General features: G+C 43.6%; 7 protein-coding genes across 7 annotated transcripts; 3 read left to right on the top strand and 4 right to left on the bottom strand.

Annotated features, from left to right (window-relative positions):
• Nucleotides 1–391: 391 nt before the first annotated feature.
• On the bottom strand, nt 392–2257 carry I203_105501 (uncharacterized protein; the record flags this gene model as incomplete). The annotated part of the gene is made up of 6 exons (XM_019144658.1): nt 392–738; nt 845–1003; nt 1110–1582; nt 1684–1843; nt 1946–2150; nt 2210–2257. 6 exons carry the CDS (start codon nt 2255–2257, stop codon nt 392–394), a joined length of 1392 nt encoding a protein of 463 aa, XP_019005993.1.
• Nucleotides 2258–2595: 338 nt separating this feature from the next.
• Nucleotides 2596–3153, top strand: I203_105500 (uncharacterized protein; the record flags this gene model as incomplete). Its single annotated transcript, XM_019144657.1, has 3 exons — nt 2596–2735; nt 2810–3029; nt 3142–3153. The coding sequence occupies 3 exons, from the start codon at nt 2596–2598 to the stop codon at nt 3151–3153; spliced, it is 372 nt and encodes a 123-aa protein (XP_019005992.1).
• A 282-nt stretch (nt 3154–3435) lies between these two features.
• I203_105499 (uncharacterized protein) lies at nt 3436–3856 on the bottom strand (the record flags this gene model as incomplete). The annotated part of the gene is made up of 2 exons (XM_019144656.1): nt 3436–3525; nt 3584–3856. The coding sequence occupies 2 exons, from the start codon at nt 3854–3856 to the stop codon at nt 3436–3438; spliced, it is 363 nt and encodes a 120-aa protein (XP_019005991.1).
• Nucleotides 3857–4519: 663 nt separating this feature from the next.
• I203_105498 (uncharacterized protein) lies at nt 4520–6943 on the top strand (the record flags this gene model as incomplete). Its single annotated transcript, XM_065517792.1, has 11 exons — nt 4520–4706; nt 4801–4944; nt 5075–5169; nt 5229–5276; nt 5352–5442; nt 5513–5630; nt 5708–5847; nt 5922–6295; nt 6384–6635; nt 6704–6793; nt 6866–6943. The coding sequence occupies 11 exons, from the start codon at nt 4520–4522 to the stop codon at nt 6941–6943; spliced, it is 1617 nt and encodes a 538-aa protein (XP_065373096.1).
• A 244-nt stretch (nt 6944–7187) lies between these two features.
• I203_105497 (uncharacterized protein) lies at nt 7188–9001 on the bottom strand (the record flags this gene model as incomplete). Its single annotated transcript, XM_019144654.1, has 8 exons — nt 7188–7233; nt 7308–7409; nt 7548–7671; nt 7789–7976; nt 8071–8273; nt 8401–8603; nt 8719–8856; nt 8947–9001. 8 exons carry the CDS (start codon nt 8999–9001, stop codon nt 7188–7190), a joined length of 1059 nt encoding a protein of 352 aa, XP_019005989.1.
• A 780-nt stretch (nt 9002–9781) lies between these two features.
• Nucleotides 9782–10719, top strand: I203_105496 (uncharacterized protein; the record flags this gene model as incomplete). Its single annotated transcript, XM_019144653.1, has 4 exons — nt 9782–9839; nt 9961–10004; nt 10132–10463; nt 10575–10719. The coding sequence occupies 4 exons, from the start codon at nt 9782–9784 to the stop codon at nt 10717–10719; spliced, it is 579 nt and encodes a 192-aa protein (XP_019005988.1).
• Nucleotides 10720–11076: 357 nt separating this feature from the next.
• I203_105495 (uncharacterized protein) lies at nt 11077–15377 on the bottom strand (the record flags this gene model as incomplete). Its single annotated transcript, XM_019144652.2, has 11 exons — nt 11077–11099; nt 11174–11216; nt 11291–11468; nt 11536–11579; nt 11638–12178; nt 12247–12871; nt 12926–13038; nt 13092–14018; nt 14132–14516; nt 14607–14708; nt 14789–15377. 11 exons carry the CDS (start codon nt 15375–15377, stop codon nt 11077–11079), a joined length of 3570 nt encoding a protein of 1189 aa, XP_019005987.2.
• Between the last annotated feature and the right edge of the window lie 560 nt (nt 15378–15937).

Raw genomic sequence — 15937 nt, 5'->3', positions numbered from 1 at the left:
AGACTGATGTGATGAAGTGAAGGAGTGTAAGAATGAATAAAGGAGGTGAATACGAGTGATGGTCATAGATCAGCTATTGAGTGATGTGGTTTGCACCACGCATTGACCCACCCGGTTGAATCTCCATCTGGATTCATTCATGCTCATACATCCATTCACCCATACACCCATTATCAGCGCAGCATTCCACATCCTCAAATGCATACCAGGCTGATCATCATGCAAGGGGATCGAGGAGCATCCGAGGTGTACATGCATTTTGGGAAAAGGCAACTCGTGATGTATGACTTGGCACCCCAAGTAATTCGCACCAATCACATGAAATGCATCAGGGCATATAATCTCGATCTATCCCAACCTCTTCGTCTGATCACTCTATATGAACCATGACCTAGGCAGCAGCAACTTCTTCACCTTGTTGCTGTGTCGACTGTCCATCCTGTTGACCCTGACCTTGTTCCTCTCTCTGTCTGTTATCCCTCTTGCCACCACCACCACCTCCACGTCTCTTATCACCACCACTACCAGATAAAGGCTGTTCAGCCAATTTCTGAGCTTCCTCAACTACACTTCTAGCCTCAGTAACAGAGACTTTCCATTCGTTTAATCTCTTTTCCAACAACTTCCATTCGTTTGAACCAAATCGTTGGGTGGAAGAAGAGAGAGTAGAGATAGATTGGGTCTTTATGAGTGAGAGGGGTTGAGAGATTCGGGCGGAAAGGAGTTTGGATCGAACGGCTATGTAAACAGATTCAAACGATTTAGCATGTAATCAATTAAGATGAATTGAGCGTTGCTTCCACTGGGATTTGAGTTTATTTCATGGACGAAAAGCTTAACTCACCGTCGATGACTACAGCTTCAACTTCAGATTCATCGATACCCAACGCTTTGGCGATAGGTGCGTACTCGAGCTGACGAGTTTCTGATCTAGCAGCGAGAGCAAGTAAAGCTACGAGTCGAACTTTTCGTACGACCGATTCAACGGTGAATCCGGAAATGCCTGTTCGTCATCATACACAATATTAGCAACATTTCCATTAGTCCACTTCCTATTTTGATAGGTTGATATAGCATGAATACGTAGACAGAACAATTTGAGCACTCACCTGCACCCTCGACCCAAGCGGCATTACTGTTAGCCCACTCCTGCCCTTTCTTGACATTCTCAATCTCATCACCTTCAAACAAGTCCACCACGCTCTTGGCATTGCCCAAGTTCTCCTTGACACCTTGGATCTTCAATATCTCGTCCAATTCGAATTTATCGCTTATAGCCAGATTGACCAATATAGCCTTTTCGACAATTTTCGTATCGACACTTTCCTTCAGGGCGATGATCAATACGTCCAATGCTTTGTTCAATTCCGAAGCAGATAAGTATAATTGAGAGAGGGATAGGAGGAAGTCTACTTTTTCTTTCGAGGAGATTGCCCATTGGGATATGGATTTGGATAATACCTCGGATGATAGTGGTAAGATTGAGATGTCCGAAGAGGTCGAAAGGAGAGAAAACAAGGATAGAAGGACGGTAGGTCGGAGAGATGAGGTAGAAGGAAGGTAGTTGTATGTATTGTTAAGGCTAGATATGATATAACGTTTTATCAGTACGAAATATTCACCAGACAAGAGAATCTAAACTTCTTCTAAATAACATTATCTGACCCAAGACTCCTCACTTACATTCGAGAAGCTACATCGACCCTACTTTGTTTCCCACTAGCCTCTCCTCCCTTCTTAACCGCTTCAACCACATTCTTGACTGATGATGAGTATTCCTCAGTTGATGGATCAAATGTCGTCGATAGGGTATATTGCAATAATAAGTGAGAGTTTTCGACATCTGATGATGTGATGATATGGATCAGTCATTAGTTCTCTCGTTAAGATCAAAACATCCAATAGGAGTAAACGGTATGGCAGCTTGAGTTATATATCCACTTACCAGATTCCTTCAACCCATCCAAAGCACCTTTCAATTCCCCGACCTTGGCTACCAGGCTTTTCACAATCCCCGTCTTTTGCTCAGCCGCTACGTCCTCTTCACCTTCCTTGTTCACTTGGCTCTCATACGAACCGACAAATTCCCTGTAAGAAGCTTGATCCGAGTTTGGTAGGGATCTAGCAAGGTGAGAGGCGAGTTCGATAACCTATTTCACAGACCATCAGCTTAAAACCTCCGTCCCAATCCCTCTTGGTTCGTACTGACCTGTTGTCGGAATGGTAATTCAGGTGCGATAGGGATACAGTCTGCCATTTTTGCTCGATCTATACGTGTATGAGACTATGATCCGTCTCTTTTGGCGTGTCAAAGTTGGAATACAGAATGACGATCTTATGCAAAGATTGAGGATGGAGAACAAAAAAGTCCAAAACGTTGAAAGTTGAAAGCTGAAATACCCAAATGTGCCACTTGGTCAACATACCGACAAATGCCGCCAGCCTGAGTGCGGGGCCACACTTCTCGACAGAGAGCAAAGGTTCGAGCCAAGATGTCAAAGATGCAGCTGCTACATTATCTTGAGATAGATTGGCGACAACTCACTTCATAACCTAGAGGAGTAGTAGATTAGCATACAGAAACACCATCCCAAAATGCCACCAAGAGCCAGTCAGCAGGTTACTCAGAAACCTGACCCACAGGACGTACCAATTATTTTCCAGAGGTACAGGACAGAACTACAGAACCTCGCTCAGAAGATAGGTGAGATTGAAAGTGAGATGGAGGAACATGCGTAGGTTTTCCTTGTTGATCATCCTGTCTTCAGATGGTGAACAGCCAGTAGCTGATAATCTAGGATGGCTTTAGCCTCGTGCTGTCCACTCTACGTCCACTGACGAAATCCGATCCGGAACGAACATGTTATCGACTCATTGGTGGGACATTGGTGAAACGAAATGTAGTGGATGTGGTACCGAGCTTGGAAACCAATTTCTCGGGTATAAAGGAGGTCCTGGAGAGTCTGGTGAAGAATTATAAGAATAAAGAAGGTGAATTTGAAAAGTGGAGAAATGAGATGGGCGTACAGGTGAGTAATAGTTTTGTTCGATATTGACTGTTCATTATAGAATCGGATCCCATCATTCCTCTTAAGGGGGGAATCATCAATGCTGATTGTATTTTCACGTCGCAAAATTCAGATGCCCAAATGATCGATAGAATTCTGAATGTAACACAAAAAAGACAAGACAGATCAATGTAACGAAAATGAAATTCATCCCATTGTATAATCATGCATTTATATCCCCCTCCCTTTCTCAATATTTCGAGCCTATTCTCCCTCAATGATAACCATTGTGTTCAGTCCCGCTCCAACGCTAGTATGATAGAATAATTGGATTTCTAGGTTGCGGAAAATTTCGTATCTCGTCAGCTCACCTTGTTCATGAAAAGTCTAATGATACCAACACCTACCGAAGTGGAAAAGTAGATGTCTAATCCTCTCCAAGAGCCTTCCTGATTCTTTTCCCTGTAGCTCTCTGCCATTGTTCTCTACATTGCTTACCAGTATAATTAGGACCCATCTGCATACAGATCAAAAATCCAATCAGCTGACGTTATTTATCTACATAGTCGACTTACTTTCGCAGCAACTTCATCCCATTTTACTTCGACTGTACTGACAAACGCTTCGAAAAGGTTCAATCTATCTTGGGGAGTCCAGCCTTCCGAATTGTTGCTTGTGTTGGCGGCACTCGATTTGACCTTCTTCGGAGTAGGCGTTTTGGTCTTCTTGGGAGTGATCTTCTTTTTAGGTGTGGAAGGAGGAGTCGAGCTGATGTGAGGTTTGATATCGGTATTGGTATCTTCAGACTCCGAGGATGTGTAGTCGATAGGTCTTTTGGTAGGTGACATTGGTGAATTTCAAAAGGAAGGAAAAGTTGTTTATAGGTCACGATATAGGGAGTAAGTGGAGAAATGGAAAATGAAATAGACACCAATGAGGAGGAATTATAGGTGTAAAAGCAGGTGTGTGTGTCATGAGTTGCAAGCTTTATGCCTGGCGTGCCCCTTGGCAGCCAAAGAACTTATGACCAACTCATCTAACCCTCACTCCATATCGTCAGCTCAAAAACTTGGCTTGTGTTGTTAGTACGGAAGCACCCAAATTGAACGATGCAGGGTATCACAGTCGGACGTTCTGGCCTGTATCTTGTTCATGTTTCTAACTCAATAGCATCAGCATTATACATAAGCATCGCAAGTGCAAGTGTATGCATGCGCATATGACTCTGTTCATCATCCAACTTGAATATATATATGGTATGTTGTATTCGAATGTTTAGCCACGTGGCACCACGCACCACGCATTGACCATCATGAGCTTTGAACCCAACGCGTCTTTGCGAAAGTAAAGTAAGTTGCATTTAGGGAGACAAGAATACCTGCACTCACCGTGTTTTCTCCAGCATTGACCAGGTGGGTATCAGCAACAGATAGATATCATCAACAGCCTCTTCCTCACCCAGCATCCAGTATCGAGGATATCAGATTAGGTCCAATTGGTAGGAGAGCAGCATGAACATCAACACCTCGACGTCAACTTCAGCAGGTCCATCCAGACCTTCACCTACCACTCGAAATACTAACACAAATCAGGAAGATGGAAGTGGAAGTGGAAGTGGAAGTGGAACTCTGTGGACAGAGATATTGGGAAGTACAGATAGACAGAAAGGTCTAGGAAGGAAGAACCTCATCGTCCTGTGTAAGTCACATCATATACCTCAACTGAACTTCATATCGTTTTGAAGTCGACACCGATGATTTTGGGTTGTACTTATTCAACTTGCCTTCGACAGCTGAAAAACACCATGGACGTACACATCTCTTATCTCAGTTGAACGTATCCTCAAAGAAGAAGAAATCTTTCAAATCATCTAGGAATGGCAAGAAAGGTTTGGCATTGGGGTATGAGGTTATAGATATTTCGGATGGTGATGAAGGTAAGTCAACATGCGTATTTACACCATTTTATGGTCTTCTACAATTTATACTTCACATTGCTCGATTGACGTGACGCACACATTGAGCTATCATGCTAATATAATCCTGTGTGATGGTCTGCTTGATTAGATTCCGTACCTCCCCTCTCAGTCTTTTATCCACCTTCCTCGCATCCTAGTCTACTGAAGTTAGTATCTCAAGCATTACCACCTAAATCGCTATCGGTGAGTAGCTCGCCATCATCTGACCACAGGCGTCAGGAGCTGATTGAAAGTATGTGTAGGATACGGCAGCTGTTATCATGCTAGACTGGACTAAACCTTCCTCAATGGTCAGTGTTCAGAGCGCAAACGTTCGTGTACATGGTTCCGAAATCACAGGGTGACTGATTCCCTTGAGTTTATAGATCCAAGAGCTTCTCACCTGGCTATCTTGGATAGATCAGTGGGCTAATCATAATGCCGAAAGAGGAGAAGTGGAAGAGCTGAAAGAGAAATGTGAGCCTCGCCCCTCAGCTGTCCGGAATCGGTTCACCATCAAGCTGATCAAGCGTGATTGTCCAAACAGTACAATCACATATTCAGCATTATACCGAACCTTCTCCTACGACCACATCGGGGACTACAGCTTATGCCGGTGCAGGTGCCCTGTTACCCCTAGGACAAGGGACATTGACGTTGAATAGGTGAATTAGCCTTATCTCTACCGGAAACTCAACATTGTTATGGTGGACTGTACTGATGGTAAAACCCCGGATCATAGCTCCGGTATACCAATCACAATAGTCTGCACACGAGCGGACCTGATGGACTCGGTGGGTGAAGAAGTAGGAATGAAAGGTGGTGGATGGGAAGAAAGGACAGATTGGATACAACAAGTATTACGAACGATTTGTCTTGCTTGTGAGTATGGTGATCCTTTCTGTACAGCTGTATAGAATGAGCGCAGATGGCTGATGGACGGATGTTGAATTCAGACGGAGCGACATTATTCTACACCGCTCCTACGCAACCTACTACGTATTCGCTACTTCGCTCTTATCTCCTACATCGACTCTATACTAACCCTCCTTCAACAACGGAATCTTCTACTCAGCACGTGACATCCACCAGATTCCCATTTCCCCACCGAGCAAACGTCCTGGACAGAGATGCGGTGATGGTCCCGTCAGGATGGGATAGTTGGGGTAAGATAAAGGTCCTGAGAGAAGGATTCGATCCTGATAGAATAGGGGAGGCTTTCGAGATGAGTCTGAAGACATATCAGAACAAGGCTGAGGAAGATAATGCAGGGGAGACGTTGGAGGTTATTTGGGATGAGATGATACCCGATGTCGAGAGAGGAGTTAAGGTGGGTCGAACCTTCCTCATCTTTCGTCCGTCCAAGATCCAATTATTATCTAGATGCATGAATACTAATGATTATTGAAATAATATAGCCATCAAACCCGTCACAACCCATGATCCCAGAAACCGAACAGTCCTTCTTATCTCGTCAATTGGACGTCTTACTCAAAGATCCAAATAGAGATCCCAGACAATCGTTTCGACATGCTGCTGCGACCGTCGTAGGTCCAATGTCAGGTAGTGAAGGATTGAACCTCCCCGGAGTGGAAAAGGCCCTCGGGGAAATGGAGGGGTTGGAGAAAGGGGAAGAGCTGAAAGAGAAATTCGCAAGGTTGAGTAGAAAGGTCAGTCCAGTAATGCTTCCCTTCATCGAACGACAGGATGATAAGAAATTGATGTTTCGATGGTATAGGATTCGACGAGGAATGGTCCTTTATCTCCTACTGGACCCGCCCCAAGTGGGACTACTAATGCCATGCCGAATGAAGCTTTGCATAATTTCGTAAGTCTATTGTCTGTTTTCGTAGATTGTGCCCAAAGTACAGTGCTGATGAAGGGTATGAATGAATTACAGTTCCAAGGATTGTTAGCGAATCGATCGAAAACTGGTACTCCGAGTGCTACACCTGCTAAACCGAGTGAAACCAAATAAAGAGATAGAGACGATACAATACGATATGATGTGCATGTGCATGTGTATGGAACTCATAGGATACAGTAGGTATGATTACGATAATGTCATGAGATATTAGATGGATAAAAGATAATCTAACATTAAGTAAAATGAACGTCAACGACTAAAAAGACGATTCTTCATATGCAGTTTGACTGATGATAGCATAGTTCTTTGTGTGACAAACAGACAGCTTTTCTGTAACCTCTCGTCTACCAATCGTCTAATTGACACTCTTGATTTTCCGAGGAGTAGGTTCATAACGAGGCCTAAGATATATGACAAGACGGCATCACCAGACCGAACATGTAAAAAAATAATTGAAACTATACGAGACACTCACCAGTCAAGATGGAATAACCACAATGTATCTTCTCGCAAGTCTTCCGAATCCACTTGGAAATAACCTGAGGATCCACCGGAAGTTGGATCCCAAAGTGTGACTCTGGAAAATTCGATAAAAGTCATGTGTCATTAATAATTGATCAATCAGATTTCATTGTGAATCATCCATTCACATCGACATGGTGTGGAAAATGGGAGGATCTGGATGAATATCGTACACATGGGTAGATAAACTCACTTTGCAGAATCTTTATCGGACTTGGTGATTGAGAAATACCTATCACCATCTTTTAGACATTCCAAATTTGCGGTTTTGGATAGGATAATCATAGGTGAGAAAGAAGACTTGTCCAGCCACATTTCTGTTCAACGTACAGGTACGAGTACATCATGTCACGGCAGGATCGAAAAGGACGAGTCAACAGAGTGAGTTAAGTATGAACTTCTTGTGGTATTTGATTTGCATAATCATTACTCACCCCAAATGACTTTATTCAATTGTGAAGAATCTTCTCTAACGGGATACATTCCAAGTAAATTGACAAGCGCATGATACCCTGCCCATTCTCTGAAATTGTCATCATCGTTATTCTTGAATTTGCCCGTAGTATCGACCATGGATAGACTAGCAGATGATAGAAGTGCATTTCGAAAAGCTCCTCCCCACCTATAACATTGCACACCAATTTTAATCGATACGTGCACACCCATAGTCAGATCACGATACTGTAGAGAGTGTCGGATGACTGGGGTTAACTTACCACGCATCATTCGCATTCGAGTTACCATTTCCCTTCACCCCATCATAAGACATCATCAGTGGATCACGAATCTTCAGATCGTCATCGTAGGTCGATACGTTGACGGCAGGAAGATCTTTGGGATCTTTGAATTCCCAGGCGTAATCGAAACTGACCAGAGGCCAAGAAGCGTCGGCGGTAGACCATGAACAGAGTGTTGCGAACTGCGAATCGAATGGGTCAATACCTTAGTATCCCATTGAAACTCTTATGTCATTTGAGTGATATCAAAACTTTCATTTGGAAGTGGAACATGGAAGATGAAATGGAAAGCTAGCATCACAAACTTACCAACCAATCTTCTGATGGCACATTGGCCCATAGTTGCTCACAACCGGTCTTCACCTCGTTTCCAGCTAGAGGAGCACTGGTTTTATCCGCTTTGATAGCTGACACGGTAGTAGTAGTTCCCACATCCGCCGCTGCAACACCACTGATGGCGGTTGACTCGATGGAAGAAGCACTAGTGGTAGTGACTGAGGCGCCGCTGATCGCTATTCGAACGAATTTAACCGATTAATTATAGGAAATCCACTTTGAAAATCAAATTCGATATCATACTGGTCATATGAGGAAAAAGGCAAGTCAAAACTCAACATGATGACTCACTTCCTTCAGAAGAGGTTGCGTCAGATATGCTAGAATCGGGGGTCACGCTTTCAGAGATAGTGGGATCTACGATCACCGTGCTGTATGCGATCACTGTCGACACCACTCCATCTCGATTCTTCTGAGGTTTGGCAGAAGCTAATTCTTCCAGATCAGAGATCAGTCATTAATCACAATACCCAGAGCAAAGCTATGTGATGGGAATATTTGCTGGTACAGCCTACTCACCTAGTCTGATCATCAGAGCCGAAGTGAGAACGAATATCTTTACTTTTTTCGGCATCTTCATCTGGCGTTTTTATTATTATTTGGATATCTTTAAGGCAGACGAAAGTCACGTTTGGTATTTTTGACCTTTGGATTGTGATTGCTGATAAGAATGAGATGAAGGCTTGATTGTTTGTTTTTATTCTTATTATACGGATGTTATACTGTAAATCTTGTCTGAATAGTTTGGAGATGGGCGTGCTTAGATGATTTTTCTTTGATTTGGCTTCTAGAGATATGATATATACATTCCTACTAATGTTGAACCAGCACACCACTGCTGAACCTTGAATCTCAGACAATGGAATAGTTGGGCTCCTTTCTGGAGCAGGTAGATGTCACAAATATCAGTCCGACTTGAACCACGGTCGATGAAAAGAAAATCCTAAGATATCCTTTTTCCTTTACATCGTTTTCAAAAGAGCTCGAAACGAATGATGACGCTCGTGTAGGGGGTGGAGATCAACCTTAAATTTTGTTCATCAAGGCAAACTCTCAAGCGTTCGCATACATGTGAGAGTCTTTGAGTGATACCTAACAGAGCCTCCTTTGCGAACTTTGGCACATCAAAACCCAAATCAGAATGCCACTGTCTGCCTCCACTTTGGCTTCGTCGTCCACTTTCAACTCGTTCACCTTCAATTATTGCTTTCTTTCCTCTTACCGTATTTCAATCACATCCTACAAACTACCTTTTCTGATCCACCAAACATTCGGACATCTACCCCATTATCACCTACATTCTATCCAAGCCAGAAATAGATACAGTACACAAACCTTGAATTAGTTCAGCATCATGTCAATCTCAGGAGGATATACAGATGCTCACCCAACGGACGACGAGATGTTCAAGCGTGAGTCCACAACCCCTTTCTTAACCATGCCACTGCTTCCCATCTTACATCGCACCTATGCCATTTCCGAGGTGCAGGATCACACTCTATGACTGAATGCTGATGTATCTCGGATGAATAGGCAGATACGTCGCTATACAAGATGTGATCAACGAATTGGAAGATGTAAGTTTCCCATTCCAGTTCCCGTTCCCTTTCCCTTCTACTATCTTACTATCAACATTGACTTGACTTTAACTTGCCAAATAAAATAAGGAGATGGCTGATTCGTATTTTATTGATGTATGGGTAGGAGAACAACCTGATAGCTTATCGAATAGCCAAAATGCGTAAAGATCGAATAGACAAAGAAGTAGCTGTTCAGAAGCAGCAGCAGCAGCTCCAAAAAGAGAAAGAACGTAAAAATGCAAAACAATCTAAATCTACATCAAAGGCCAAACCAAAATCGAAAACTCAGATCAAGTCTGAAGTTGAAACCGAAGTCGAGTCTGAGACCAACGAGAGGGAGGTTGATATCGTAGATGTGGATGTGGAAGGGAACAAGAATGAGTTGGAACAACGGAATGAAGATGTTCAAGTTGAGGAAATTGGAAAGAAGGGTGATATCGTCAATGATCAGCAGAGGTGAGTCCATCAATTCAGTGTTTCTTCCCACTGCGCACTCTGTACCTCTGTACTGTGTGTTACAATTATAATCGCTGATACATGATGCGGTATCTTCTTATCCCGAATTAGATCATCAATTCCACAGGATCTAGATCAGGATCAGAATCAAAATCACAAATCATCTTCTCCTATATCGCACGAAAACAGCAAAGGAACTGGAGATATAGAGTCTCTAAGAGAGGAGGACGAAGATGTAGAGATGGATGATTATTAGGGAAGGACATATGCGATACGAACGGAGTAGTCTCGTTGGAGCGGTGATGGCTGATTCGAGTCGATCGAGTTCGATGATCGATAGGAAGAGGTTCAAGAATCATCCCCTCTCCTATAATCTTTCGAAACTTCGTCTGAAAATTGTCCATATGTAGGTAGATATTCATCAAATAAACTTGTTGTATATACGATTTTAGACTAAATCAGATTAAGCTACATGATGTATAATTTGCGTGTATGGAAACATAATCAACATTCCAATTTCAAAATGCTATTTCTGACGACCCCTTCCAAACATACGGTTCTTGAAATTCCAGGTTCCTCTCATCCTAACGATGGCACCAATCAAAGAGAGGCCTTACGCTTCAGTTTGGACGGTAGCTGTACGATGGAACAGAAAATCAATCACTATTAGCGATACCGACCAGGTATAACGTGTTCATCATATCACTCACGCTCTCTGGTCTTCTTCTGACCAGGTATTCGATCCTTAACACCCTGTTATACACAGTAAATAACGTTTCAGCGATCTGGATCCGCATTCTCTAGCTATGGGGAAGTACGATACTTACCCTCATCATCCATTTGGCAGATCTATAAGCTTTCACTTGAGCTAAACCTCTTCCTCTCGATTCGAGCTGTCTCTTATGAGCTCTATCAATCTGCTTTTGCTCGTTCTTGTCAATCACTCCATCATCGTCGAACCGAGCTTGTTTACGTGCGATCTCAGCTTCGCCTTCGATATGGTCGCTAATAACCCCTTCCATATCAGTCGTTGTTCATTGTGATGACCTCACTTCGAAAAAAAAGTACTTACTGAGCTTCAAGAGCATGTCTCCTAGATTGACCTTGTTTGATAGTCTATGACACAGAATAAGAACCATATTAGAAAAGCATTGGATATGTTGGATAAACTCACCTCATGATCTTCATCTAAACCACTATCCAATTTCAATCTTGCCGTCAACTCTCCAACGATCTCGAAATCGTGGAACTTCTTGGTCTGGTCGTTGATAGCGTTCTGTTTCAAATTTTGGATATTTGACGAAACCAATATAGGTAATTTGACTTGTTGCTCCACATCATCAGTCAGATCTTGCATCCAAATTACAGCTACGGCATCGGGTTTGGCTCCTACCCCAAGAGCGGATAATGGCCCACCGCCTTTACCGATTTCGAAGACGACGGAAGATTGATATCTTGAATAGACAGGGAGACGCAATAGGTCTAAATCCCAGCTCATCGAGTTGCCTTGAACTTCGGCATCTTTCTTAGGTAACGTTTCGACTTTCTCGGAGGTGACAACTCTTAGTCGAGAAGCTTTAGGTTCGAACAACTGAGTCTTATCTTGATGGATATTAGCTGAGACTTGGGAAACTTCAAGTGTACCGGTATCCCATCCTCGCATGTTTTTAGGCAAGGTGGTTTGCATCCCTCGGAATGCGAAAGAGATGTTTGCTCTGGGTGATTCATTGACGCAGAGTCAGCTTGCTGATCAGTGTCAATGTCCAATGAAGCCTTCACTCACTTTCCGAATCCTACACCTTCCGTCAAAGCATAGACCTGCGTGACACTACTAGCCTCCGCGAATACCTCTGAAAGTCTGACTGAAATGATACCAAGAATAGGATCGGCTTCTCTCAATCTTGAATCTCGGATCACCACTCTAACGACGGTGTTTTCGACATCTCTGACGAAAACTTCCGTACCAGCTTCGAAATATGGATTGGTAGTGTATTGCTTCACTCGAGTCTTGTATACCATATCATCGTTGACCAAGAATTCACCATAGCCCGAAGGAAGGTTTTCAGATTGTTCAGAAGGTTGGTCGGTATCTTGTCCAGCTTCACCTTCTCTATCTCCACTTGCACCTTCCAAGTTCTGTCTTTCGAGGTTATTCACCTGATGTAAGATGATAGACAATACACCAGAGGGCCATTTTGGATCGGGTTTGGTTTTTTGAACGTCTGGTGGAGGAGGCGGCAAGTCCTTCTTTGCTGGGTTAGGGGCAGCGTCCTGAGGTAACATTTCCATTTCGGGGGCGGTCTTAGGCGGGTCGGGTGTTGCTTTGGCTTCTTCAACGGTAGGTCCTCTTTCGAGATCTTTGATAAGCGGAGCTTTCTCAAAGTATCCAATGGACCAAACGATTTTGCCTGTATCCATACACTGTCAGCTGATTCATCCCTTTCGGATCGCAATCAGCTCACCTGGCATATCATTGGCATCTTCGAAGCCCATTAATTTATCTTCCCGACGTCTCATCTCGTTAGGTTTTAACATGAGCTCTTCAACCGGGACCTGCACTCGACCAACAAGATCACTACACACAAGATGTCAGCTGGTCATCTTCGATAAGCGTTCGATTCCACTCACTCTGCACTCATCTTATCACTATCCCAAAGCATAACCGCCAAATCTTCTTTCGCTTTGACTTCATCCATCGTCAATAAGAGAACAGCAGTTTCTTCGAACACAGGGTTGAGATCTTCAAGGATGATTCGAGTGGAGTACAAGGGTTTACCGAACTTGGCATATGCCAACACAACATAGGGGTCTGAAGAACCATTATTATCTTGAGCCGATAATCCTTCACAGTGATGAATCGTAATTAGGAATACACCGATGGCTCTGGTATCACCGACCGCAGCTCCTGATAATAGTTCCTGGATATTGAGAGTCATTGATTTGGGAACAGCCAATTCAGCAGTTCCAGCTGCGATACCCATTTTGACGAATGACGAGACGAAGGGCAAATCCAATACGTTAGGTAGATGTTTGGACATGGGAATAGCGGATACTTCTACGGCTGGGACACCGCAAAGAGCGAAAGTCAAGTTTCGTACGAAAGGTGGTTCAGGGATGAATTGGACTCGAAGTCGAACGACACCGAAGATCTGTTCTACCTGGATCCAGATGGGGATAGGTATGTGAAGCCAGTCGTAAAGGCCCAGGAAGAATTCAATCAAGAGATGGATGTTCTTAGCTCTGAGCTGAGCCCCTTGTCCAGGTAAAGCAGCGTAAGAGAAGGCAACTTCGAAATTGTAGTAGTCTCCAGCTTCATCTTCCGTAATATCCTTTCCAGCAGTATCTTTAGAGTGGATATCTTCGTTACCTTGATTGATCCATCCTGATTTAGGATAACCCTCATCTCCAGGCTGGTCTGGTAACGCTCGGATAGACGTGATTCTAAGTGGGTTTGAACCTTGTCCCAAATCGGTGATTCTAACTGCATCTACGAAACCGGGAAGTGATTGTTGGAGAATGTCTTCGACCATGTCAGCGACGGAGATGAAGAGGGCACTGCAGAATCAGAAACAATCAGCTCAGCCTCAAGCTATGACCAGAACAACCAAATAAAGATCGATCAGAGAAGTAGTGTAGTGAAGAAAGCTTGAGCTAGAGAAAAAACTCACGGATCGATCAAACCCCAGATCAACTTGATCAAACCATTCAACCATTCCACACTCTCGGGTAAAGGTGGACTGAAAGCTTCACCCCTTTGTCTGCCCATATCCTGTCTGACTCTCTCAATCTCTTTATCCAAACCTCTTTCTACGAGACTGATAAGCGTCATCAAGACGAATCCGACCGTACCACATAAGATAGATCTCCAAATAAGTTTGAAGAAGCCTGAACCGAATGAGACGCTCAACCAAATTACGAACATCGAGCCAAAGACGACGTATTGAAGTAATTTGAGTTTGTCGATCATAGCGTCTACTGAGACTGGTCGAGGAGGTGGGAAAGCATGGTATAGAGCATTGGTTCCTTTAGTAGCTGGTATGCTCGCGTCGAAATCTAAGGCAAAACAAACAAAACAGTACAATTCGTCAGATCACTTGAATCTTATGCAGTAGGTAGGAGAGTTTAGGATGGCCGTTAGTTTACCTTTGGGATCAGCATCTTTAACGATCACTTCGGCACCGGTGATAGGATCTCTGACTCTTCGTTGGCCTTTTTCAGCTTTCTGGAATCGTTCGGTAGGTTTTACTTCGATGGGAGAAATCACAACTTGGTCAGCAGGGTGTCTCTTCCGCAATGTTCTTGTTCAGTCCTTGAACACCACTTACGTTGATTAGCATTCATCTGTTCCATCAATCTAGATTTCTCATTCGCTCCTGTACCAGGTGTCGGTTCGTCTTTCTTATCCTTTTGAGCTTTGACTGCATTAGTCTCTTCATCTTTCCCTGCTCTCACAGCTCCTCCCTCTGCTCCTTCTCGGGCATTTGGCTTTTCTTTCTCTTGCTGAGCTTGTTTCTCTCTTTGTTCCGCTTCGATCCTTCTTCTTTCCACGATATCTGCATATGCTTGGGCATCAGCTTCATGCTGTTTCTGATCTTCTTTATATTGCTGGACCGTCGGTACGGGATTATTGGCTGAGTACCCTTGTCCAATCACTCTTGAAGGTGGGGCAGGTGGTAATTCGGGAAATTCAGTCGAACGACCATCCCCTTGGTGGTTGGCAGATGACATGATGCCGTATGGTGACGGGGCTGTCGCTGTTGTAGGTGGAATAGGTAGTGGTTTATCTTTCTCGACTTGATCGATCGAGTTGATATCCAATGGGTAGAATATCTGTTTATCCTCTTCACCTGGTAATGGGGTCAGGTCAACTAAGACAGGTGAACTGATGCTGTTGGATGAAGGTGATATTATCATTGGTGAAGTAGAGTAGTCATTATGATGTATTTTCTCCATGTCAGGTTGGGAGCTGCTGGGGTCAGTTGATGACGTATGTGGGGTAACGTCACTCGTGGCACTCATCCCGCTAAACTATCAAATAAACTATTCCCGGTAACTATTCTCTGAATGAGGTAAGACCACACAAAAGAAAAGAGACAGAGAGGTATTGCAGGTTATGCTTGAGTGAGTGGTGGATAACGAAAGATACAAAGTAGCTGAGATAGAAGAAATGAGAAGATAACACCTATGTTATATATATACTCTCCGACCACCGTATGAGTACAAGGTCGTGTGAAAGGCCTCCTGTTCGTTCTGATGTCTGATGGATGTGACGCTAGATGAGGGACGGTCTAAAGGTGGATATGACGACAGTACATAGTGGCACTGACCTGTTCTGTGAGGGAAAGCACATTTAGCTAACCCCTTGAACCTTTGATCTGGAATACACACCATGACGTGTGACACAATGTTGTCTTCTTGGCATATAGCAAACAATCAATGCATGTACATCTGCATATGTCAATCAATCTTTTGCG

This window comes from Kwoniella mangroviensis, assembly GCF_000507465.2.
Source record: "Kwoniella mangroviensis CBS 8507 chromosome 1 map unlocalized Ctg02, whole genome shotgun sequence".
NCBI lineage: Eukaryota > Fungi > Basidiomycota > Tremellomycetes > Tremellales > Cryptococcaceae > Kwoniella > Kwoniella mangrovensis.
This window is presented reverse-complemented; position numbering and strand designations above follow the sequence as displayed.